Here is a 26,833-nt window from a genome sequence, read left to right as displayed (position 1 = left end):
TTAATCACACTATACAAGCTCAATGGCTCAAACTGCTATGCAATGGGAGTCTTGAATTACACAATTTGCACTGTTTCTTTTGTACTGTGCACAGGTGATTGTCTGTTAAAAACACACACACACACACACACACACACACACACACACACACACACACTGGGGAACTGAAATCAGCCAAGTTCTTTTACACAGCCCTAGAAATGGACAAGCGGACAGACAGACCTGGTTCGTATTGAAGCTGTGCTGGAGCTCATAAGCAGCACTGCAGAGATGACCAGGACGATGGCCACAGGCCAGCAGGGGTCAGGGTCGAGGTGCAGGCTGTACCTGCGGGAGACAACAGAGCCACTGGTCAGTGCACAGAAGAGGGGGTGTCAGTCAGGAGGGGTAGGTCACAGTGGTGCAAGAACAGGAAACATCACAACAAAGAGGTCCACAAAAGTCCTGGGCAGAGAAGGGCACCCACAACCAGGTCACACCAACCGATCACTGTATCAGCATCTCATATTTCATTGTTCCTGATGAAATGGCTATGGACTCATGTTCATTAAACTTGAATGGGACCGTTTTTATAAACATAGGTTAAGCAATGCTAAGCAAAAACGGCAATAAACCCTCCCTCTAAAAACATTTGAAGGAGGTTTAATGAACTGCAAGCTTGACTGAATAAAAATGGGCTTTAAAAAGTAAAAAACAGTCATTTACAAAACATTCCTTGACACAGTGGTTGAGGTTTTGTGAACAGGACCTCTTTTACCTGAGGTTCTTCGTCCAGTAGATGAAGGAGGGTGCGCTCAGCAGCACAGGCAGGGTCAGCAGGGTCAGCAGGGTCAGGTGCAGGTACAGGTCCTCGCTGGTGTCCTCCAACACGGAGACGGAGACCAGGTCACTGCCGTTACAGCTGACCGCCGACCCCTCGGGCCCTAGGGCCTCCACCGCCTCTCCACCTCCTTCCTTCACACAGACCCCAGGACCTGCAGCTCTGCCCGAAGACTGCCTTGGGGCCTGTAGACAACATGAATCATTCATTCATTCAGGACCAATTAGAATGATCAATTTGTTAATTACTGCAGGAAATCCTTTCAATAAGGGCTCTTCTCCAGCACAGGTTGAATAGGTACAATTCCATGATTAACTACATGAGGATCTGAATAGATACTGCAATTAGCAGGCTTAGCTACGAACTTAATGCGTTACACCTACAGTACGTGCAGCCAGTTACTGTATGCTCAGGTGCACCTAATTAAGCCTCTCAAAGCCTGACATGGGACTCGTATCTGTTACCAGGAGGAGCAATGAAATGAGAACAATAAAGATTCAGCAACCCTGCTTTCATCCTAGGGAGTTCTGAGAATACTATAGGGGCTGCAGTAAGGTTAGTATGTGCTTCAAGGGATTCTGGAGACATGATAAACCACAGGAGAGGTAATCACACATGGGACCCTCCAGAACAAATCAGATATCTTGCAGACTGGTGAGGTCAGGCTGCCCACCACTGTCCTACACCCTGCTGACAGTGATATGGCAGCGGTTTCTCATTTCTTAGAACCCCTTCCCCCTCGCCAATGTTTTGACCAGGGTAGAGCAGTGTGCGTGTGTCATGTGTCATGTGTCATGCTCATAGTCACGTACACACAGTCACACTTCACTCACCAGGTTGAGCACATGTTTCAGTATTCTCTCTGACATCTGCAGCCTCAAAACCTACAGGAGGAAAAAAAAACTAATTACAGCACAGCTGAGGAGGCAGTCTCCCCCTGAAAATGAGCAAATTACCTTTTGAGGAAATGGAACTGGCTAGAAATAAACAAGAAACGTGGGCTGAAATTGTGACAGATGTCTACAAATTACACAGGAGAGGTAAAGGCTACTTTCACGGCACCCTCGTACATCTTCTTTATGTGTGTATTTTTCTTTACAGTGTGTAAAAAAAAAAAAAAAAATCACGTCAGAGGGATACTAACTGAGAACAGGAACTTGAAGGGGAAGCAGCCCAACTTCTGCTAACTGTACCTGTACACTTGTTGGTCAAGGGAATCACTGTTTAATACCAGCCCAACATGGAAAATAAAGACACAAGGTACTTGAAACTCACCTTGTACAGGTAGAGTTTGAAGCCCTCTCTCACCTGGTCCAGGTATATTCTGAACTCACCTTGTACAGGTAGAGTTTGATGCTCTCTCTCACCTGGTCCAAGTATATTCTGAACTCACCTTGTACAGGTAGATGAGGTAGGTGATTATCAGGGCCAGGGCTCCACAGGTTGTCCAGCAGATGACCACCAGGAAGACCATCAGACTGATCTGGCCGCGTGAGCCCAGCCTGCCACTGCTCGGAGAAGTGGACGGTCTGTATGGAGGGGGAGAGGGTACGGGATGGGCCAGGACGTGGGATTCAAATACAATGCTCCCTTTTTATTTCATTAGCTGACATACACATAAGAAAATGAAATACTGAAAAGTGAATTTGTGAATACAGTGCTTATACAATTCAACATGTACAGGCTCTCAAGTAATCTGGAGTTTGGAAGTCTCTCTGCTTTTCACTTAACTACTAACACCAACTGGAAGGCAGCAAAGCTTAGTAACAAACAGCCAACAATTTAGGATTCCTGGAAATACTGACCATAATGAAAAAAACAGAGTAATCTAACAAGTACATCAGGGGCACACGCACTGTACATCCCAATCAGTATCATGGAAAAAAAACAGATCCTCAAGACCTAAATCAACAGTATGTACATGTAGAAACGTCAATGCCTCCTCAATTACAAACACTCTCAAGAACCCATGGTACAGAAAGACCTGAGCAAGCCTCTGAGCCTCTTACCTGTGGATGGCTGACAGTGGGATGGACAGCAGGCTCAGTGACAGGCCCAACAGAGCGCTGCCCCAGTATGCGATGGCAGAGCCGAACATGAAGAGCAGCAGAGACACCAGCGGGGACCAGTCGCCCCCCTCCTCACTCAGGGGGGGCACGTCCAGTGGAGGCAGGGACAGGGCGGACCAGCCTGCCTGGAGCCAGCCCACACTGCAGGAAGAGAGACACCAGGATGTAGAGACAGCACGTGCACCAGGAGGCTATTTAAGCAACACTCTCTGGTTCGTTCCAATTATTACAGGCAATGTTACTGAATGAGTGAGAAACAACTACAGTTTCGTGACATTACCGCCTGTACTGAACAGCTTGGTTTTGAGCCCACTACCCCTGGGTATCCTTTAAAAAAACCCTTCATTGACCAATTTAAACTTGTCAGTATAAAAGAAAACTTTTATTAGTATAAGCATACGTTCACACAGCAAACTATTACAGAGTCCAATGACTTATTTTTTTAATTAAAATCCAATCTTAAAGTGGCTTAATCTATAAGACACATCCAGGGTAGTAGAGGTCTGTCTCCCTCCCTTGTATAAAAACCTTCACTTCCCCTTGGATCTTAAGCCTGGGTATGTGTATCCAGCACCTGGATAGTTTTAGATACCAGACAATGCTAACGCAGTGCTAACACTTCCATCCGTTTCATGTTTAAACTCCTCAGACGTCCCTGTGTGGTTTGTCCCAGGGGAGGCAGCGGTCTGAACGAGCTGCAGGGACAGTCCCTCAAGGCATGCCCCAGGCAGACAAGCAGTGGCAGACAAGCAGGCAAGAGCGTCAACGAGAAGGGTCAGGCCAGTCGACCACACCACCTCCAGCGCCGTGCTCACAGCGATGGACGAGGCGCTGCACACAGGGGGCTGGGGGTCTTATTTAAAACAGTCGACACAGGCAGTCTGCGGATATGCAGCAGACAACTACGCATGATCAGACATTAGACATTCTGGGGGAAAATAAATATTTCTGACGTGTGTGTGGGGGGGAGGCACAAACTGTCAGCTAGTGGTGATGAGGAAAATGTCATTTGAATATTTTTATTATTGAAAACGCACGAGACATCTGTGTACTAGCATCGTGTAACATGGCTTTGTGTGACTCCAGAGTAACCAGTTGTTAGGGTTTAGTGCACACAGGTTCCCAACTTGTCTCTGGCCAGACAGACAAGCTCTGGTGCAGTTAAAAGCAGGTGGTTAGTGAGAAACACAAACATTTTATCAATGTTACAACAACAAACACTCTCTTCGCGCAGCCTGCAGTTTATGAGGTATTCATTCTTTTTTTCTCTCCACTTAAAACAGTGCAGGATAGCTCTTGTAAAACTTTATTTATCGCAGTAAATTTGTTAAATTTGTTGTTTATTATGCATTTACCATAGTTAATCATGGTTTGCCATGTTTTTAAGATTCTTTACCGTACCATTTTTTCCAGTGCTTACTTCTGCTTTACCATGCTTTCACTGTGCTTTATTACTCTTTGCTATGCTTTTACTATAGGACACTTTTGCTATCATGTCCTAGACAGGGTGTTTTTAAGCAAACAAAATGTAGGAAAGAATTTCCTTATTGGAGTAGCTCTGTTAAAACACTGGTTTTGAAAATGTGTTCTGTTTTGAAAGACTGCATCAATAAGCAGGCTAGCTCCAGTACTGTATGACACTAGGTTTGCTCTCCTCTCTGATGTTTAAAGAACAGCTGCACAGTGTAAAGGGAGCTCACCTCAGGAGATACAGGAGGATGTTGATGACCGGCATCACTCTGTATGGTTTAGCAGAGGCACTCAGAGCCTTCCCTAGCTCCACAGTGTGACCTGAACACAGAGGAAACAATCAGGACTGGGTGCGTCCCACAGCCAGCGCACCCCCACCAGCCACCAGCATTTATCTGCGAGAACACCCCTATATATATATATATATACATATATATATATACAGTATATATATATATATACACACACACACACACACACTTATACATCTCTACATCTATATTAAACAGATGCTATGGTAGTTTTAAGGTAGTTTTGTAATCTAAAACAGTTTTGAATTAAATGCATTTGTTTATGTGCAGAAGCGACTGTGAAGCACAAGCCTCTCTCTATTGCTCACTCCACATGCAGTCCAGGGGGTAGGAGCTGCAGTCCAGTGGCTTACCTGTGGTGAGCAGGGAGTGGAGCTGGCCCTCGTACGCCAGGAGGATACTGACAGCGATGTAGACAGGCAGGCAGGAGCCGTGGAACCGAAGTATCTGGAGAAACGAAAAGCAGATTTCAAAAAAGTTGTGCCTTCACATAACAACAGGGCATGCTTAGAGCACTGCTGTGGGTTATTTTGAAGTGAAGGTCTAAACTTTTAAATAGTTTTTAATTGCTGTACTATTTTGGTAGACTTTCAAAAACATATCTTTGCTTTCAGGGTCAACTATCTAACAGCTCTAGGGCTTATATACGGCACAGTCAATCGTGTGACCCTTCACTTGGGTCTAAACAGAAAGTACTGATTAGAGGAGCAACCTAAAAATGAAGGGAGGTAACCAGTGGTGTACCTCAGGGATCAGTATTAGGTCCTCTGCTATTCCTAATTTATATTAATGATTTAGATTCTGGTATAGTAAGCAAACTTGTTAAATTTGCAGATGACACAAAAATAGGAGGAGTGGCAAACACTGTTGCAGCAGCAAAGGTCATTCAAAATGATCTAGACAGCATTCAGAACTGGGCAGACACATGACAAATGATATTTAATAGAGAAAAGTGTAAGGTACTGCATGCAGGCAAGAAAAATGTGCATTATAAATATAATATGGGAGATACTGAAATTGAAGAAGGAATCTATGAAAAAGACCTAGGAGTTTATGTTGACTCAGAAATGTCTTCATCTAGACAATGTGGTGAAGCTATAAAAAAGGCCAACAAGATGCCCGGATATATTGTGAAAAGTGTTGAATTTAAATCAAGGGAAATAATGTTAAAACGTTACAATGCATTAGTAAGACCTCACCTAGAATATTGCGTTCAGTTCTGGTCACCTCGTTACAAAAAGGTTATTGCAGCTCTAGAAAGAGTGCAAAGAAGGAACTGAATCTATTCAGCCTTGAACAAAGAAGACTACGTGGTGATCTGATTCAAGCATTCAAAATTCTAAAAGGTATTGACAATGTCGACCCAGGGGACTTTTTCGACCTGAAAAAAGAAACAAGGACCAGGGGTCACAAATGGAGATTAGATAAAGGGGCATTCAGAACAGAAAATAGGAGGCACTTTTTTACACAGAGAATTGTGAGGGTCTGGAACCAACTCCCCAGTAATGTTGTTGAAGCTGACACCCTGGTTTCCTTCAAGAAGCTGCTTGATGAGATTATGGGATCAATAAGCTACTAACAACCAAACAAGCAAGATGGGCAGAATGGCCTCCTCTCGTTTGTAAACTTTCTTATGTTCTTATGTTCTTATCTCCTTGACTCGTTCCCAGGAGTTCCTAATAAAGTGGCCCCACCCTGTCATACTGCAGCTCAGGAAAGAAAGAGAGGTTCTGTTTAGCAGGAATGTCACTGGCTAACTGGATTTGCAAAATGTCATTTAAATGTCATTTTACTATTATTAGAACAGGCTGACTTTACGACTTAATTGAAACACCAACGGCACACCCTCACAGCTCAAACACACAAACACGGTGCAGGGCTGTGATAGGGCCTCTTGAGAAAACACAAGGTGGTGAACTTGCTTCTGAACACCTCGAACAGGTTCCAGCCTGTATGTTAGTTTGCACCTTGATTCAGATCTCAGCCCTGACGAAGCAGAAATGCATGTATAACGGGCAGTGTTGTGCGTCTCCTGTCGGTGAGATGAGAGACGAGCCCGGCTCCTTTGCACTGTGGTTAAGACATTCGCTTGTGGTGCTGTTACACGCATCTATACCTAACATACAGTTCCTGCCCTCAAAGCAGACCCTACGCAGGCATGGCACAGAACCACATGAAACACAAAGCAGTGCCGTGCCCACACACACTGGCACCATGTGAAGAAAAAGACTCCTCCATTCCTATGGCTCCACATTTAGAAATATCCTCTGGAGATACATATTCCCAGACAGATTCAAACACACCTCCTGCTGTCAGATGGGCAACTTAGCCTCAAGGCTATGCAGTGTGCACTGACCCAGAAAAAATGAAGAAAACAACTACCACCTACTTCAAGTGACCAATGGACTAAATTCCTTCCTTTAAAATCAGTTGACTGCCAAAAACGAATCTGGTAAAGTCTTACGCTTCTGAAACATCAGTTCAATTGTGATAAAATGTGATAAAAAGTGGTATTCGTTCATGCAACAGCATTTCCGAGGCAGCACTGTGCATACCTGTGACGGGGGACTGCCCCGTCTTTATGATCATGGTTGGGACTGGCAGGGAGGGGGTTAAAATTCCTCCCTGCCAGGAAAACATGTGAGAATGTGGCTGGAGCCCTAACTGAATAATCAGCAATTATTGATTAATTGGGCTCCAGCCACAGGGAATAAAAGCCAGGGGAGAGGCCCTGGCTGAGGAGAGTTGTAGAGAGAGTTCTGGAAAGAGAAGGAGTGTTTTGTTTGTGCTGTGTTTTCTGTTCCAGTGAAGGCAACGCCCAGCCTGGAAACTTTATTTTGTAAGTTTTTGTTTTGTGTTTGTATTTTGTGTTTTTGAAACCTTTTTGTTTGGCCCTCGTGCCTATTTATTTGATTATTTTTGTTTATTAAAAACTTTATTTTTGAACTTTATACTGTCTCTGAGTCTCAAACCTCGGTCAATCCTGTCACAATACCACTATTTCTTTATTTCATTGTTTTTTTTACTTTTAAGAGCATGGATTGTCGCAGGATATTCCCAGGCATTGAGAATGACCTCTAGTAATTTTTTTAAAGGTTTCTTTTAGTAAACAGGCAACGCAGACAGTGCAGCAGGACACACAAAGGTACATTAGTCATTGTAATTGGTTCCAATGCATGCTAAATGTGCACTAAACACAAATCCAAAACCGCATATTTATATATTATATATACACACACACAGTATAAATATAATGTATATTATTCACAGTAAAGTACCCTCCGATTTCCTTTGATTTGAAAAATGCTTTTTCATGTATGAAAATAAAACTTAGTATTTGTGTTTGTACATGAATGTTGCATGGTTTATGACACTGAATACAAACTCTGTACTTGGGGTCATTTAAAGTTCTCAAGTTAGTTTAAAAGTATATGTTAGTCCAGGTCCTTATTATTCCAGTTCAGTGCTGCTGATGTGCATCCCACCCGCCCTCCTTCTCCACCTCCAACAATTCTGTACAGGCATGAATCTGTAAACACCTTGAGATGCAGTTTATAAAAGAGGTTTTCCAGACTGATGGCATTTAAAAAAAAAAAAAAAAAAAAAAATCAGCATTGCTTCCTTCGGTACAGAGAACAATGCGTCCGAGATGCTTGGTGGCCGAGTTAGAAACTCACACTAGTACTGCACCCAGTCCTGGACTATCCCCAATTAAGGAGTTTGTGCAATCAGACCAGTGTTAAAAAATGTGTTTACCCCCTATAGCTGCGTGAACAACTCTAAATATGAAACCTACAGGCTGAGGTGGTACTACTTCCGTAGATTCAGCAGGGACATGATTGCTGGTATCAGAGTATTTCTGAAATGAAGGACTGGGTCTCTAACCCTGCAGTTAAGTGGTGTGGAGCTCCCTAAGGGTCTTTGGGAGTGATGGCTCTCTTCAGCTTCTTCCCTGTGTTGGTGTACATCGATATGGCTGCTGCAGCTGCCATGGAGGTGCCCTTGGAGAGCTCCAGTTGGTTTGTTTTCCAGCGCAACTCTACCTCCAAGCAGGGCCTGGTCTTGGGGCACAGCCTAGGTGAAGGGAGGACCCAGCGACTGGCACCAGACTGGGGCATGGACTTGGCGACACCCTGGTTTTAGGTGCCCACTTTGTAAAATTGATCTTCCAGCCTGACCTGGCTGTAGGAGGCCAGTGCCCTCTTGTGGCGCAGGATTGAGGTGCAGAGGGACTTGATTGTCAACATCTCGGTCTTTCTTACTGGCTCCGGAACCTTGACTCCTTCGCTGCCAGACCGGGAGAGCAGCGGAAACACCTGGAAGATGGCAGCCTCTTTGGGCGCCAGCTGGCTAGCAGAACAAAAGCGGGGTGCCTTTGCTTGACCCTGCCCTGCCCGCCTCTCTGCCTCCACCTCTGTTAGCCAGCGATCCACTTGGACAAACTTCCTGGCTCCCAGAAATGCCTTTCTCCTTGACATAGCAGCAGACTCCCTTATTCAGCCTAATATCATTTAAGCAGCTGAATTCGATGACACAAAATGAACAGTACCTTTGCTCCGAGGGATGTGATCCGTTTATTTTCTTTCATTCTTTTATTTGGGTTACCAAACATTTTACCCATGAGAAACTAGTATATCTTAACTTGAAACTCCAAAAAAACATGATTTATGCATGTATAATAATAATAATAATAATAATAATAATAATAATAATAATAATAATAATGAGTCTCTCTTACCTGTCCGAGCACTTGAAAAACAGATGTCCGTATGGTAACCTAGCAAGAAAAAATAGTTAATATAACACTTAACATGAATATGGTTTAGGAAGATACATAAATAACAAACTACAAATAGCGTTTGTGCAGCAAAAAAACCCAAAACAAAACCTGTTAAGATATTGTTGAGCCCTTTAACCACCGTCCATTTCTTACACAGTTTAAACAGTACAGTACAGTTTCCACTAAAGGTCTTTCTCAACATCTTCAATGTTGAAGTGAGTTCTGATTCATATACCTGCAAAAAACCTAAAATAATGATCTTCCGCTGGTGCACACTGCCAAGACACTGGCTCTTTGTAGTGGAATTGCTCCCCATTAGGTGAGAGGAAGTGTATCTAATCACAATTAACAATGTGCTTTAAACCAATTATGATGCATCACCACTGCACACAAGAGGCTAGATTAAAGCTCCCCTGTGTATTCAAATGTCAGAGCTCCATTATAGCCATACATCTTCAATCAGCTATGTCAAGAGACACGCTGTCTATGGTCACAGGGACACTGTCTGCTTTAAAAGGTGGCTTATCACCATAAGCTGCCTGGATAACATGAAGCTCATGCCAGAGCATTAACGTTAAGAGCTGCTTTCCCTGCTTACCATCCAGTTTACTGTTTTTAAAGTCAGAATCGGGCTATATTTTCAACTCCAGATAGATCTTCACGTGTGGACTGATCTATGTAGATAGACTGAAATTACTTAATCTAATGAGCCAGGAACAAAGAAGTTTGGGGGGGGGGGGGCATGACTGAAGCCTTTAACAGCTTAAAAGGAGTTGCCATAGTTAACCCTAAGCAATACTTTAAGATCATTTATAATTGTTAAAGTCAGAGCAATCTTGTGCATTTTCTTAAAAACAGTAAGAGGCTATGTTTCTACAAAAGAAAGCTGCATTTAGAGAAATGTGTATATATATATATACACACACATATACCAATGACCCATTTCCACTCATAGTTAATGGGAGTGGATCAAAGGGTCCTCTTGACATTTGTCAGTGGAATCACAAAGATAAGTCTAGCCTGCAATTTGGCTTAAAGGGCAAATGTTCCCAGAGTGCGCACAGGAAAACACTGATACGCAGAGCTGATAAGACAAAACATAATTGACATTTGGTATAATTTGATGACACTGACGATATGAAACTACAAAGAAAATGGAAATGGCAAAAACAATTAGGGCATTTTTCATCAAGGATAATGCATTCAATTACTGAAACAGAGACAAAAGGACCGCAGTCATTCACTCTGACCCATGTCCGCATAAATGAATACTGCAGGTTTTATTACAATTACCACATGCTTGCCTTTGCTATCCCATGCAGTCCCTTTAGCATTTATAATGGGTTTGTTTTAAAAGCCTCAACAAGTTCCTCTGTTAATACTGTTATTGTAAGGGAGCCAACTCACTTTACACTGTTACTATGCCTATGTGTTACCATGATTTCGCTATGCTGTATTACGCTTTGCTATGCTTTTACTTTGGAAAACTTTTATATGGGAAAACCCTCTACCCTCACGCAACAGCCCAATGCATTCTATCAGCTCGTTCAGGAAATACTAGTGCAAAAGAGAAGTATTAAAGGAGAATGAGGACTACAGCATGCAGTCCTTACAGTAGCTCAGAGCTGGATATGTGAAGGTTAATTTGCTGATGCAAGTAGTTTAATGGTTTGACAATGTGATTAACCCTTGATTACAGCTAAACAGCCTGCTGCCTCTCCTACTGGGCCACTCGTAGCTTGAATGTGATCAGGTTGTGCATGTATTTGAGTTAAGATCTCTCATAACTAGACCACGTCCTGCAATCTGCAAATGGAACTACGTCTTGCCTTTTTGCAGAGTTCTGTGCAAATTGTGATTTGAGTGAGGTTGCGTGTTGAGGCAATGCAGAATCTATGTTCCATATTTCCATAAGTTTCTGCCCTGTTTGAATCGTCATGCATTACTAGATGCACATGTAACAACGTTGTATAATCAGACACATGCAAGCCGGGTACACCGCAACAGGTTCACACTCAAAGGGAAACTTAACCTTAAACCTGGCAGAACTATAATGCCTTGAGGTTTGCTAGCTGTGGTCTGGAGAGAGTAAGATGCCTTTGGCACTAGGGGGTGGAGTCTTACCGTGTACCGGCAGCCAGGGCTGGTGTGGAGCTGCAGGCTGGCGGTGGAGGTGTTGTCTGGCCGGCGGGAGTGCAGCCTGGCAGAGATTTGAGTCACAGACGAACCACTGGAGACAGGGCAGAATACGCAGGTTACAGTGTGGAATGCAAAGTGCTGGAGACAGGGCAGAACACGCAGGTTACAGTGCGGAATTCAAAGCACTGGAGACAGGGCAGAACACGCAGGTTACAGTGTGGAATGCAAAGCACTGGAGACAGGGCAGAACACGCAGGTTACAGTGCGGAATTCAAAGCACTGGAGACAGGGCAGAACACGCAGGTTACAGTGTGGAATGCAAAGCACTGGAGACAGGGCAGAACATGCAGGTTACAGTGTGTAATTCAAAGAACTGGAGACAGGACAGAACACGCAGGTTACAGTGCGGAATTCAAAGCACTGGAAACAGGACAGAACACGCAGGTTACAGTGTGGAATTCAAAGCACTGGAGACAGGGCAGAACACGCAGGTTACAGTGTGGAATGCAAAGCACTGGAGACAGGGCAGAACATGCAGGTTACAGTGTGGAATGCAAAGCACTGGAGACAGGACAGAACACGCAGGTTACAGTGTGGAATTCAAAGCACTGGAGACAGGACAGAACACGCAGGTTACAGTGCGGAATTCAAAGCACTGGAAACAGGACAGAACACGCAGGTTACAGTGTGGAATTCAAAGCACTGGAGACAGGGCAGAACACGCAGGTTACAGTGTGGAATGCAAAGCACTGGAGACAGGGCAGAACATGCAGGTTACAGTGTGGAATGCAAAGCACTGGAGACAGGACAGAACACGCAGGTTACAGTGTGGAATTCAAAGCACTGGAGACAGGACAGAACACGCAGGTTACAGTGTGGAATTCAAAGCACTGGAGACAGGACAGAACACGCTGGTTACAGTGTGGAATTCAAAGCACTGGAGACAGGACAGAACACGCTGGTTACAGTGTGGAATTCAAAGCACTGGAGACAGGGCAGAACACACAGGTTACAGTGTGGAATTCAAAGCACTGGAGACAGGGCAGAACACACAGGTTACTGTGCAGAATCCATCAGGGAGGTGTGTGCAATGAAACTATACAGTGCGTGACACAATCATTATTATTCTCCCCTTGCAATTGTAACACAGAATGAAGTGGCTTATCAAACAACACCACACCTCTTAGGGCAAATCCCCACCACAATCGTGAGGAAACAAGGTCAAGTTACTAATGGTGTGGATTACATAAGAAAAGAGAGAGCTGAGGTCAAATGCCTTCTCACAATAAAAAGGATCTGACCTGCTGTACCTTGCTGTTGTGAATGAATCCTCACGAAACCACGGCACTCTGAGTCTGTAAACGCTGTGCTTTCCTTCTGTAGAAAAAACATATATAACATACAGCAGATATTGATATTAACCTGATACAGCCACCTGTGGATTTTACATCAGATGGAAATGACGTCACAATCAAATGAGCTATGCTGCGTATTAATTTTTTATTGAACAATATTCTAAGTGGGTATCAATTGTACATCACCCTATATGATATTCAAGGTGGAAATCAGCTGGTATCTTACAGTACCCTATATGATATATTGACTATTAGTAATTAAGACATATATTATGTATATATTCTATACATAATGGCTTAGTTGGGACACCGCAGAGATCACAATCAGAGATGTCTTTGAGAAGCTTAAAATGGAAAATATTTACATTCGGTCAATGGCTCTTCTCAGATTCTGCAAGAAAGACAACTGCTTTCATGCCATTAAAGCATGAAGTGCCAACCTACCTTGCGGTGTCTGGCAGTGGCTCTCAATTCGGACTGTAAAAGCCTGATAGATCTGAAACAAATGGAGGGGGGCTGTGATTACAGTGATTCTGCTAGCTTCATTCTCTTATTACATGTTGAATGCAGTGCTCTGTGAAAGAACAACCCTCTGTAGTTAGAAAGGGACATCAGTACATGGTAAATAAAGATATACGCAGGAATAACAATAGTGAAGCACACATGGCCGTAACTATGAGGACACCCAGGTTGTGTCCTTGGTTGTTTTTTTGCATCATCAGTGCTGATGCTCGTGTAAAAATTCTGATAAAGTACAAAAGACTCCTTCATGTTCTCTGTTGGTTTGCTGTGTAACATAGATATGAAGGTTCAATAGTAAATACCAATCAGTTATATAAATAGTGCCAGCTATAGCGTGAAACCTAAAATGTCAAAAGACTTCTCATTTAACCGTTGTCTGGTTTTATTACCACGTTTCTGTCCCGTACGGCTCTATATCTTTGTGATGTGAAGGTATGGATGGTTTTATTACCAGGTTTCTGTCCCGTACGGCTCTATATCTTTGTGATGTGAAGGTATGGATGGTTTTATTACCACGTTTCTGTCCCGTACGGCTCTATATCTTTGTGATGTGAAGGTATGGATGGTTTTATTATCAGGTTTCTGTCCCGTACGGCTCTATATCTTTGTGATGTGAAGGTATGGATGGTTTTATTACCAGGTTTCTGTCCCGTACGGTTCTATTGTCTTTGTGATGTGAAGGTATGGATGGTTCTATTACCAGGTTTCTGTCCCGTATGGTTCTATATCTTTGTGATGTGAAGGTATGGATGGTTTTATTACCAGGTTTCTGTCCTGTACGGCTCTATATCTTTGTGATGTGAAGGTATGGATGGTTTTATTATCAGGTTTCTGTCCCGTACAGCTCTATATCTTTGTGATGTGAAGGTATGGATGGTTTTATTACCAGGTTTCTGTCCTGTACGGCTCTATATCTTTGTGATGTGAAGGTATGGATGGTTTTATTACCAGGTTTCTGTCCCGTACAGCTCTATATCTTTGTGATGTGAAGGTATGGGTGGTTTGCAGTGCGTGGTCTGTGTCCCCCTACCTGGTGAAAGTCCTGTAGCTGAATATTGTGGATGAGGCCTGTTGGGTGCAGCACCACCTCACTCACAGTCACACCTGCAAAACCAAACGCCAAGGGGATGAGTAACACGTTAAAGTGGCAGCACCGGGAGACAGTAGGACACCATGACCTTGATCTACTACATAAAACCATGCCCATGAATAATCTTTAATCTAGCTGTGATGAACTTTTAGAAGGGTGATGAGGGTACCCACCGAAAGACAGGACGTGAGTCACTGGAGTGGAGACGATCCGAGAGTCTTCATTGAAAAACTCACAGTCTATACTGAACTGCAGGGGAAACAGGGAGGAAACAAACAGCTACTATAAGCTAGTACGTACAGTTCACCCTGAATCTTACGGTATAAGAACATCTTCTTATGAAAACTTTAGGTGAACAAGAGAACCGAGAAGCAAAGACCACTCCACCAAACTGCATTATTAAAAACACACACCAATCAGGACCAAGGCAGCAATGTCTGCAATGTGTGTGTGTGTTGTTGGGTTACCTGTTTGGCGTTTGTGTTTGAGGCACTGACAACAATGTGGGAGAAGGAAGGATAATCGTCCAGTTTCAGAGTCAAAACCTGGAAGAGAGCAGAGCAGGGAGCAGGGCTGAGAGTGGATAGAGGTACCTGCACTATGGAACAGCCTCCTACTTCAATTTTATTGTGTTTCTCAAGACAGGATACAAACACATTGTAAGGCCAGTGATTTTCAATTCCAGCCCTTTGTGGAATCACACATGCACATGCACACGCACACGCATCTTGGATATTGGCCCTCAGTATAATGTGCTATATGCACTGTGTTATATACTTACAGTATATATTTCCGCTGCACAGACACTCTACATTGAACAGTGCCTATTTCTATTCAAAATCCATCTGTTTGCTCACAGGCAAACGTAATAAAATCAATAAAACTTACCTTAAAGGCTGGGAGTAATTCAGTCTTCCAAGACAGATCTACCGCTTGCAGGCTGTGGGTATCACAACAGCATGTGTGTGAGAAAGTGAGAAATCAAGAAATAATTAAAAATCAAGGGTCCTTTAGTTAAAACCTCTCCTCCCTCCCCTTCCATTCCCCACGGCATCTCTCACAGCACGTCGCAATCAGAGCTTACATTACTTATCAAAGCTTTTCCCAAAGTCCAGGACTCATTTAATAGCAAATCCTGGTTTCAACCCAGGTCTTTCAGGAATTACTTATAATAATCGGGTTCTATTACAGCAGAGTAGACAGGACTGGGCTCACACAGTCTGACTCACAGCTAAACGCAGATATTCACTTTAATTTTCTTTTCTTTACCTGAAGAAAAAGTTTGCCTGCTTGACTCGTGATCAGCCAGTTTTTTTTTTTTTTTTTTTTTTTAATGTTTGCTGACTGCTATCCCATATATAGAATTCCCTTCAATATATTTTACATTTTACACAGTCCTGAATTTAAAAACATTCAAAAAATATAAATATTCAAACTGTGCTGAATCTGCTCTTCATCAGTGGATGAACGAACCCATAGAAACGACAGTGTGAGAATATCACGTACCCACATGCTGCTACAAAAACCTGCATTCGTTTCTTGGTAAGTTCAAATCTGTTCTGTGTACCTACAAAAATGTAAACCAGCACTTTCAATTTATCCTTACAATAGTGATGTGAAATAAATCAGCAAGCCAAGTGACCCCTGCTTCAAATACACAATCAGCTGGGACAGCAATAATACTAATAGATGGAGCGACAGAAGGAACACTGCCCTGACTTCATCTCACACAAAAACAATCTGAGAGGAGCCGGACTCCTAATCTCCTTCTAATGAAACCCAGATCAGGGTGGATGAACAGCAGGCTGGCAGGGAGTGACTCACCCAGCAAATGAAAAAGGGAAGAGGCAGCCGGGCACTGCTTTAGAGATAAACAAAGAGACGAGACGCAAGAAAAACTGAAGGCAGTTCAAGTGAGTGAAGCTGAACGGGGACGAAGCTTCTGCGAATTATCTGATGTTACGCAACGTCTAGGGATTGCTAAATCAGGAGGTAATGAGCCACACTATTAGAGGAAGGACCTACACGGGGTGTACAAAAACCTCTGCAGCGTATACATTCAATAATCTCAGTATGAGCCAGTTCCTGCTAAACTGTGGGGAGGAGATGCAGCACACTCACCATGCCGGCCCATTACTCTGTGTGCAGCCGAACAGCCAGCTGCTCATCTCCTGTCAGTGAAAAACACAACGGAAGCCAGGGGGGTTAGTATTGGAGGAGTTCTCTCACGCACGCACGCACACACACTCCTATTGTTAAATTCAACATTTCATTTCTACTGAGCTCTTTCAATGTCTCAGTAAGCACTGTACAGCACTACAGAGGAGCCCTCTCTTCTACGCTAGTGTGGGAGCGTCACCCCAATGTTTTCTGTGCAGGACAGACTGAACTCTGCATCAGCCCCTTACAGGTACAGAGGCAGGACGGCACAGTGTGAGGCAGGACGGCACAGTGTGTGTTAAGTGGAAATAAGGCACAGGCGCAGAATCTGGTGCATCCATCAGCGTTACTGTGGGTTTTTGTATTCCAATAAGATAAACAGCAATGTCTTATATGCAGCCAAAACTAGACTCATGTCAAGAACATAAGGAAGGGCATTTAGAGGCTGCCCTAGGATGCAAGGAGAACACCTCTGAGATCACCTTGACAGGCCGCTAACAGTGAAGGAACAACACTGTAACCTTTGACCCCGATATCACATGCGGGCCAGAGGACAGCTCATGCTTCATTCCATGCCCTTCCTTTGGCTGCAGTGCTTTTAAAGCAGCCAATGGAAAGAAAAAAGGGCTGTCCAGGCAATCAAGGCATGACCCAGTATTCAGACATACAGTGCACAAGCATGCAGACAAGCCCCTGTTTTTAATAACTCCTCTAAGGGTGTTGCAGTCCAGTGAGCTTGGCATCCCAACACTGTGCAGGTTGAGGTCAGTTGAAAAGCTCTCTTTTGGTACTTTAAAAACTCTCCATTCTCTATTGTAACTAATCTAGGGATAAATACCTAAGCACTGGGTGCCGGGCCTCTGCTAATTTCTAACCAGAAAATATACTTGAGCTAATATTGATCATTTTAATTTCAGTGCCAATTGGTTAGACAACCTGACTTGTAACCCACGACACTGCAGCCACTGACCCTGCACTTAGGAATGCTTAACTTGCAACTGTGTATCTGGGAGATGACCCTTTGGGTTGAAATGGAGGGGAGTCTTGATGCAAAGGAACACAGAGCGGGTGGTGAGACTGAACGCTGGTCAGTTGTAAAGATATCTACTGGACATGCGTCCACATTCACAGGGTCTGGAACGTTACAGTATAGAACCCAATTAAAGTACCCCCCCCCCACACCACCACCAGCCCTGAGACACACACAGCTCAGTCCTCTTACCAGATTGCTGCTCTGACAGTGGAAATGGCTGTAGGATTTTCTGTGACTTGAAAGAGGAAACATACAATATTTTGTTCTGGGTTCCTGCACAGAATGGGAGATGTAAGTGATCTTACTATAAAAGTAAATCAGAAAATAAAATAAATACAAAATAAATAAAAAAAACACAATATCAGAACTATAATGAAAAGATACTGGGATGCTTCTTTAAAGGGTGTTATCAGACCACATATTCACACAGCACTACTAACCCTATATTGTGTTTACTTTCTTAAACACGCTGGACACACAGGGCAAGGCTATATCTGTGCAGAATTTCTGCAAATTCCCATGTGCCAGACCAATGGGGGAGATCAGTTCAAACAAGTTCTACAATAATGTTTTTGTTGTTGTTGTCATACTGTGTTATTTATGAAATCTCCCTACATATGAAAACAATCACAATTACTTTTTACTGAACATCAGTTCTCTGTTGAATCTGCAACTTGCACTGATGGATTGGAGGAACACATTTATAGAGAGCAAAGTTACCTTGGGGCTTGTGTAAGACAGCCTGGGAGCCAGGACCTTAGTCCATACCTCTAATGGCACTGAAAAAAAAGAAACATTCAGAAAGGTTTCTAGCAGCGTTACACCAAGGTAGTGGTTCTTAAAGTGTGTGTGTGCATCCCCACTGGTTCATCAATCCACAATGCAGCATTTCACCCAGGTTAGCCTGCCCTCTAGTGGCCTCATTACAACCACACAAACCTGAGAATGTGATGACATTGTCCTCCGTGTCATCATAGATTTTCACAGGGTGTCTGACAAAATGATGCCGGATCACAGCCATTCTCTTCTCTGGGTCCTCTGTTATCTGCAAATCAAAGACATGAACACCCCTGTGTGTGTTAGCTGGAAACACTGCACTGTGATACACAAACACCTCTTACACCACATCCAATGCTTACATTCAATGAAATGTGGAATATAGTAATACAGGGTGCCTTGAATCTGTGCAGGGCACAATGAAATCTCAAGACTATCGAGGCATTCTGGAGCGAAACGTACTGCCCAGTGTCAGAAAGCTCTGTCTCAGGTCATGGGTCCTCCAACAGGATAATGACCCAAAACACACAGCTAAAAGCACCCAAGAACTGATAAGAACAAAACATTGGACTATTCTGAAGTGGCCTTCTATGAGTCCTGATCTGAATCCTATCGAACATCTATGGAAAGAGCTGAAACTTGCAGTCTGGAGAAGGCACCCATCAAACCTGAGACAGCTGGAGCAGTTTGCTCAGGAAGAGTGGGCCAAACTACCTGTTAACAGATGCAGAAGTCTCATTGAGAGCTACAGAAAACGTTTGATTGCAGTGATTGCCTCTAAAGGTTGTGCAACAAAATATTAGGTTAGCGGTCCCATCATTTTTGACCATGCCATTTTCATTTGTTTTATTATTTACAATATTATGTTGAATAAAAAATCAAAAGCAAAGTCTGATTTCTATTAAATATGGAATAAACAATGGTGGATGCCAATTACTTTTGTCAGTTTCAAGTTATTTCAGAGAAAATTGTGCATTCTTCGTTTTTTGTGGAGGGGTACCAACAAATTTGAGCACGTCTGTATATATATGTGTGTTACGGTTCATGTGTAAAATCGGCAAATGTGTAGATTTACCAGCTCAGTGATCAATGTATAAAATAACTAAGGAGATGGTAGTTAATGCCACAGCATTTGAGGTGAATTCGGAAATAAAGTAACATCGGGGAGCTTAACGACAAAAAAAAAAAAAAAAAAACATTCTGTAAGATCTGTTACATGCTTGGGTAAATTAACTATTGTTTATTTTTTCTTAAACTCCAGCCTTAGGATTTTATTTTTATTTGTATTATTTGATTAATCTTTCTAAACTTCACTGCATCCCTTCTTCCATTATTATTATTATTATTATTATTATTATTATTATTATTATTATTATTATTATTATTATTAATAATAATAATAATAATAATAATAATAAATGTATTTAGCAGAGACCATGTATTAATGTTTTGTCCTATACATAGACATGATTAGAGACAGATTTCTGGTTTTATTTCTAATGATTTTATCCTCCTCGTCTTTCACTTTATGTAAAAGAAATACAATTTCCCGATTTTATTTTAAATCAAAATTTATCATAGGGCAAACATTATATATATATATATATCTTAGGATTGAATGTTTCATAAATTATGGATGAACCACCTAGAGTGGTGAGGAGCTCTGTTTCTCCAGTGTAATTCTTTTTGTATTTAAATGAATTTCAACCTACAGCTGTTTATGTAGTCTTCAGCTAAATTCCCTGCTATCTGCTAACCCAGTCTTACCTCATCCAGAAAGCTTAACATTGAAACTACAGGTGTATTATGATTAAAACCCCAAACTGCTACACTATTACTGCTGCAATTCAAGACAAGTTACAGAGACTGGATTGTCCGGATACTGCACCCTGAATCAGACACAGCGGCCCCCTCTGTGCGTACAGACCTGCTTGGTATCAGGATCCACAAGGTCGAAGAAGGTTCGGACAGTAGCCAGCACCAGCTCCTTACACCTGCAACACAGAGGAGCGATGACAGTGCGCTAAACAACTTACACTGTCACTGTATTCAAGACATGCTGAATACAGAGGTTGAGCATGCAATCTAGTAAGCTGCTCCACAAGATGCACTCTTTCTACTTTTTCCAAACAATACTGCACTGGGCAGCGCCATCTAGTGGACATATCTTAAATCCTGCACCAGAGACCAGCACTGTAACATACAGTGCCTGGGCCCAATCTGAATTAAGAGCAAGTGCAAATTCTGAGGAGAGGAATGAAGTGGTATAAAACCAGCTCAAAACCGGTATTAAGCAGATATATGAAAACATTAAACATTCACTTAGTGTATTGAATTTATAGTTTGACACCCATTCTGAATGAGTTGTAGCCAATTCCCATATTCATAATAAGAGTGTCGGAGGATCTCGGTCCAGGTGGAAATGCATGCTAAAGCTTAAGGTATTATATGGAAGGGTATATATATTTGCATGTATAAAATGCAGTAAGAAGTATGTGTACTCCTTGTATGTGTATTTATACATGTGTGTATGAAAGTATGCATGTATTTTACATACCAAACAATGGAGAGGTGATCTGTGGAGACCCAAGTCCTTGGCACAGCTGTACTCTGTTACCAGAAAGAATTGGTTCACATCAAATAAAGAGACTGGTACCTCCCGCTTTACATGCCCTCTGATCATGAAGTTATTTTTGTATTTTGTATGCTTAGGAAATCCACAAATAAAAGCCCATGCAAATTGACATATACAAATCCACTATATCAAGTACTTTTAAAAGTAAAGTGCAATAGCAATGTCCCAGCAGTAATCAGGGCGCATCGTACCACGAGGGAGAGCTTGTTGGGGTCGTCCGAGGGGCAGGGCAGGGCGGTGAGTCCGGAGCGCACCTGATAGTCACGGAACCCCCCTCCCACCGACAGCACCGTCACATTACGCAGCTCCTGAGCACGCTCAGACCAGTGCTGGTTCACTGTCGCGTAGAAATCTGAAACATACAGAACACCCCTTCTGACATCTGATTCAGGCTGACATCCCAACAGATATGAGGAACACAGGGAGGAATTTACCACTTCACCTTAATAAGGTCATTCTTACCACCCCCCTTCATTTAAGTTAAATGCTGCTAATGCACAGCAGCTGTGTGTACACAAGGTGTACAGTATTGGATGCGCACTTATAATCCAAAGATTCCTGCATGCATGCATCCTTGTCCTCCTTCTTTTGAAGCAACTTTTCAAAAATTAAAAAAACTTTTTATCGCAAAACAGGCAGTAACATGCATGCTTTTAAATTTGAAAAACTAATTCAAAAGCATTTTATTCCCTTGCTTAAATAAGAATCCCAGCCTGAGAAATTATAATCCCCCAGTTTTTATATCCTAGTTCCCAAGTCAGCTGACCTCTCTTTCTTCTTAATTAACCTCAATTAATAAGTGATCTAAACCCGCGCTATAGGAATACAGTAAGAATTCTTGGTAAAATGTGTTGTATCAGTTTCTTTTTTGCAATAATGCCTACTGCGTATCTTATGACTGTGTCTCAAGGTATGGATGAAACAGTTCTTGCAACGTGAAAGATGCAGGTCATTCTTTATAAACACCCTAGCACTGCACTGACTGCCAGTGAACTATCAATTTGTAGTTCCTGCTGTCCCCCAGCAGTACTGTATGTCAGCACCTAGTAAAATAACTGTTTAGAAAGCCAGAGTGGTAGAAGTCTCTATTCATCACAGTGTAAAATACACTGCAGCTTCCAATGTGTAGAGCAGTGGTACTAACTTGTGTCTCTTTCAATCCATTCTGAGGATCTCCTTCCAATTGGAAATGCCTACTAAAGCTTCAAAATGCAAAAAACATTACTACAGCTTAACAAGGAGAAGTTAGCAGCAAAGGTGTGTCTGTCTGCATGTAGTATAAAATACAGTGGTCTCCTTTAATCCATCACAGTCAAGAACTGTGTTCTAACCACATGCTTAATTATTGCATTGAACAGCCCAGAGCCTTGCTCCAGCCAGGTCTTTGCATGCTTCATTGAACCCAGCTGTTTAAACTGGAACATGGTCCTGGTTTGGAATGCACTGCATGAGACACTGGTGTAAGGGCTGCTCTCTCATCGCAGTGGAAGCCCCGGCCTTGCTCCTGACCCAGGTCCTGTCCCGGCTCTTCCTCTTACCAAGGAGGTCGCTGTCCAGGGGCAGCACGGGTCCCTGGTGAGGTGTGGCCTGGGTGATAATGAGGCTGATGAGTCTGTGGTTGAACTTGGGCAGCGTGAAGAGGGCCCGCGCCACGATCCCGCCCATGGAGTGTCCTACCACCGCCACACTGCTAGGGGGCGCAGCCTGATCCTGCCAGCAAACAACACGCAACACCAACGGGTTACACACAGCCAGCAGCCAGCGGCCCAGTACAGGCTGCAGATACCAAGAGCGCTGGGTCCGACTATACCAGGGCTGTTAATTAAGCTTTATAGCGGGACAGGGTGTGTGTCGTTATGGGATACTGTCGTTATGAGTCAACAGCAAGAAAGCTGCTGATATCCCACAAGGACACACACAGCCTCCACTGCCATACTGGGATTATACAACGGCTATGAGGCAATTGGAAATTAAAAACAACTAAGAAACATTGGTTTAAAGTGAAATTACTAGGAGGACTATCCTTGCCATGAGCTCTTCCCTGCAGCGTGCTGGCTCCGTGCAGGCGTGCCTCACCTTGTACAGTTTGAGGATGGCTCTGATGCACTCGTGGATGAACTTGGTCTGTCTCTGCAGGCTGCCCCCGTACAAGGCCACCAGCTCCTCATTGAAGTTCACGGTGAAGACATTCAGGTGGAAGCGGCTGTCCATGTTCTCTGCTTTCCGGAGAGCTACAGAACCGAGGGACCGGGCTGCAGCACAGGGAAGAGAAACACTGCCAGTTAGTGCTTTACTGGCAAATGATTTTACCTTCAAGAAACGTTTTCAGAAAGATACGAAATTATAGTTTTAGTGTCTTGAGTAGGATTATCAGTAACTCATTTTGTATATACTGTTTGTGAGGAGGGGGGGCTTATATATTGAAGTTAATAAAAGGGGTTAAGGGGCAAATAAAATAAATGAGTGTGCTGCTGCTCCTTCTTCAATTAAACTGGTATATTGGGGTATACTGTACTGTCCCACTTTATAGTCATTTTAAATGAGTTTTGAAAGACTGCTAATTACACTGCAAATAGCTATATGGGTCACATGGCTATATTAAAATCCCATGACATTGTTACAGATTAACAGAAGTAAAACAGAGTAAGTCTACAGAGACATCATTATAATCTCGGGTATCTCTGTACAGGCTTGTAACCTCTGATGGATTACTACACACTCAGCTTTCAAGACTTTTCCTCTGATAAGGTATGTACTTAAACCTGTCCTCTTAAACCTAAAGCTGTTTCCACAATCGAACGTTTGCATCACCCAGGCAGTGTAGTGTATGCATGCATTGGTAGTAAGGGAGGTCATTACACACACGCATGCACACACACACACGCATGCACACACACACACACAGTACTCTGTGACGTTGCCTCCTCCTCTTGTGAGCAATGCTCTGTGCTGGTTCAGTCTGAACTGAAAACCTGAAATCTCCCTAACCCTGTTCTAAGCAGCATTCGCCATGAGAACTGCCTGTGCTGATTCAAGGACTGCCTTCCTGTCCCTCTGCAAGCAGGTTCAAGCAGGCCTCAGTGCTGTGTATAGTCAGGAAAGCATTCTCAGAGCAGTGATCACAGACCTCACGACTGGAAATATCACCTGGAAATTCCCCTGTTGAGCACTCTACCTGAATACAAGTTAAAAGAATTATTTTTGATACCGTTTTCTGTTGGTGCCATACTGAATGATCCATTTACTTATGACGAGAGATTCATTTATTCTTGTTTTATGGACTGTTAAAACATTAGCCAGAGCTGTGGAGGGCCCTGGGTTTAAAGCTTGGTGAAGATATTATTGTGACGTCACCTACAAGCTGGCTATTGAAAGATGAAAAACATACATGCTTTGGAACAGCCAGTACAAAGCCACCACACAGCCCTTACCCTGCTTGTAGCTGCCAGCGTTCCCAGGCAGAAAGAGGACGGGGATCCCAGTCAGCTTCAGCTTCTTGTTCTCCTCAGCGTAGATCCCTTCTCCATAGAGGTACAGCCCGTAGCTCGGGTACTGTCGCTGCAGCCTCTTCGGCAGTCTTATTCTCTGCAGAGGAGGGAGGATCACAACATCACCACAACCACACTGGTGACTAAAACAGTAAGAGTCCTGATAATCACATACAGGGAGTCCTGACAATCACACACAGGGAGAGTCCTGATAATCACACACAGGGAGAGTCCCGATAATCACATACAGAGAGTCCTGATAATCACACACAGGGAGAGTCCTGATAATCACACACAGGGAGAGTCCTGATAATCACACATAGGGAGAGTCCTGATAATCACACACAGGGAGTCCTGATAATCACACACAGGGAGTCCTGATAATCAAATACAGAGAGTCCTGATAATCACATACAGAGAGTCCTGATAATCACACACAGGGAGAGTCCTGATAATCACACACAGGGAGAGTCCTGATAATCACACACAGGGAGAGTCCTGATAATCACACACAGGGAGAGTCCTGATAATCACACACAGGGAGTCCTGACAATCACATACAGAGAGTCCTGATAATCACATACAGAGAGTCCTGATAATCACACACAGGGAGAGTCCTGATAATCACACACAGGGAGAGTCCTGATAATCACACATAGGGAGAGTCCTGATAATCACACACAGGGAGTCCTGATAATCAAATACAGAGAGTCCTGATAATCACATACAGAGAGTCCTGATAATCACACACAGGGAGAGTCCTGATAATCACACACAGGGAGAGTCCTGATAATCACACATAGGGAGAGTCCTGATAATCACACACAGGGAGTCCTGATAATCACACACAGGGAGAGTCGTGATAATCACATACAGAGAGAGTCGTGATAATCACATACAGAGAGAGTCGTGATAATCACATACAGAGAGAGTCGTGATAATCACATACAGAGAGTCCTGATAATCACATACAGAGAGTCCTAATAATCACATACAGAGAGTCCTGATAATCACACACAGGGAGAGTCCTGATAATCACACACAGGGAGAGTCCTGATAATCACACACAGGGAGAGTCCTGATAATCACACACAGGGAGTCCTGATAATCACACACAGGGAGTCCTGATAATCACGCACAGGGAGAGTCCTGATAATCACATACAGGGAGTCCTGATAATCACACACAGGGAGAGTCCTGATAATCACACACAGGGAGAGTCCTGATAATCACACACAGGGAGAGTCCTGATAATCACACGCAGGGAGAGTCCTGATAATCACACGCAGGGAGAGTCCTGATAATCACACGCAGGGAGAGTCCTGATAATCTCGGACTTCGCAGGTTTAATTTGTGTAAAATCAACAGTTATACCTATGACAGCCTATGATATAAATTTGGAGCAGATTCAAGGCAGTGTTCACCATGTGTGCGACAGACAGGCCAGATGGGTGGAGGAGGGTCCACATTTTCCTAAACACACCTTATCATAAGTAATCAATTGTGTTAAAACCCTCAATCATAATTATATACACAGTAGCAGTACTCAAAATAAACTCAGCAATGACATTGTGTCGGTCATCAGAAAGCAGCTTACACATCCCAATGCACACCCTGCTCAGGAGTAAAAAGTCAGAAAGAACACTAATGAGCTCACAGCTTGTTAATTGTAGAATCTTCTTAGCAAGGGGATCTGCGACAATTTCTCTACAATTAATCCTTCCAGAGAGACAAAAGGCTGCTGCCTGACAAGAGCTCCCAACACTAATATAATGAGACCACCGATGGCGAATTCAACTTACAAAATGTAGTCTTGAATGCATTGGGGGTGAAAAAAAAACGTTGGCTATTGAATTTATTAAGTTATTTTTAATATTTCTAATGTATGGACAAATAAATGCAAATGGGTTACTGTAAAATATTATATAAGATTTAAAACACTTCCTTAAATAGACCAGTCACCACCCATTCAGTAGATCCACAGGATCAAGCAGAAAAGCTTTACAGTAAGTAGCATTGGGTTGCAACCAGGACACCGAAGTTGGGAACTGAGGAGATTTACACACCTATGCTATGAATAATGTTGGCACTCCTCTGCATGTTTGTATGGCTAAAGAACACTCTATTGGTTTTCCTTTAACGATATACTTGTATCATGTCGTATCAGCTCCACTTTCCTAACAG

General features: G+C 43.1%; 1 protein-coding gene across 2 annotated transcripts in view; it reads right to left on the bottom strand.

Annotated features, from left to right (window-relative positions):
• The window catches only part of pgap1 (post-GPI attachment to proteins inositol deacylase 1), a 32,537-nt gene that overhangs the window by 3,745 nt on the left and 1,959 nt on the right, over positions 1-26,833 (bottom strand). Inside the window, exons 2-26 of one of the 2 annotated variants that reach the window (XM_059032473.1) lie at positions 24,593-24,746; positions 23,238-23,413; positions 22,700-22,871; positions 21,353-21,513; positions 21,084-21,136; positions 20,454-20,520; positions 18,689-18,794; positions 18,470-18,528; positions 17,939-18,022; positions 16,678-16,727; positions 15,445-15,496; positions 15,024-15,101; positions 14,730-14,805; positions 14,497-14,570; positions 13,389-13,440; positions 12,891-12,966; positions 11,575-11,680; positions 9,409-9,447; positions 5,024-5,117; positions 4,590-4,680; positions 2,830-3,030; positions 2,214-2,349; positions 1,654-1,704; positions 758-1,005; positions 223-327 (exon numbers count right to left, since the gene is read on the bottom strand). In XM_059032473.1, coding sequence (XP_058888456.1) covers positions 223-327; positions 758-1,005; positions 1,654-1,704; positions 2,214-2,349; positions 2,830-3,030; positions 4,590-4,680; positions 5,024-5,117; positions 9,409-9,447; positions 11,575-11,680; positions 12,891-12,966; positions 13,389-13,440; positions 14,497-14,570; positions 14,730-14,805; positions 15,024-15,101; positions 15,445-15,496; positions 16,678-16,727; positions 17,939-18,022; positions 18,470-18,528; positions 18,689-18,794; positions 20,454-20,520; positions 21,084-21,136; positions 21,353-21,513; positions 22,700-22,871; positions 23,238-23,413; positions 24,593-24,746 — 2,561 coding nt within the window. The remainder of the gene's footprint in view (positions 1-222; positions 328-757; positions 1,006-1,653; positions 1,705-2,213; positions 2,350-2,829; positions 3,031-4,589; positions 4,681-5,023; positions 5,118-9,408; positions 9,448-11,574; positions 11,681-12,890; positions 12,967-13,388; positions 13,441-14,496; positions 14,571-14,729; positions 14,806-15,023; positions 15,102-15,444; positions 15,497-16,677; positions 16,728-17,938; positions 18,023-18,469; positions 18,529-18,688; positions 18,795-20,453; positions 20,521-21,083; positions 21,137-21,352; positions 21,514-22,699; positions 22,872-23,237; positions 23,414-24,592; positions 24,747-26,833) is intronic. The other variant, XM_059032474.1, reaches the window with a different exon arrangement.

Source organism: Acipenser ruthenus, chromosome 10 (assembly GCF_902713425.1).
Source record: "Acipenser ruthenus chromosome 10, fAciRut3.2 maternal haplotype, whole genome shotgun sequence".
Classification (NCBI taxonomy): Eukaryota; Metazoa; Chordata; class Actinopteri; order Acipenseriformes; family Acipenseridae; genus Acipenser; species Acipenser ruthenus.
Note: the sequence above shows the minus strand (reverse complement) of the source record. Positions and strands in the feature narration are given on the sequence as shown.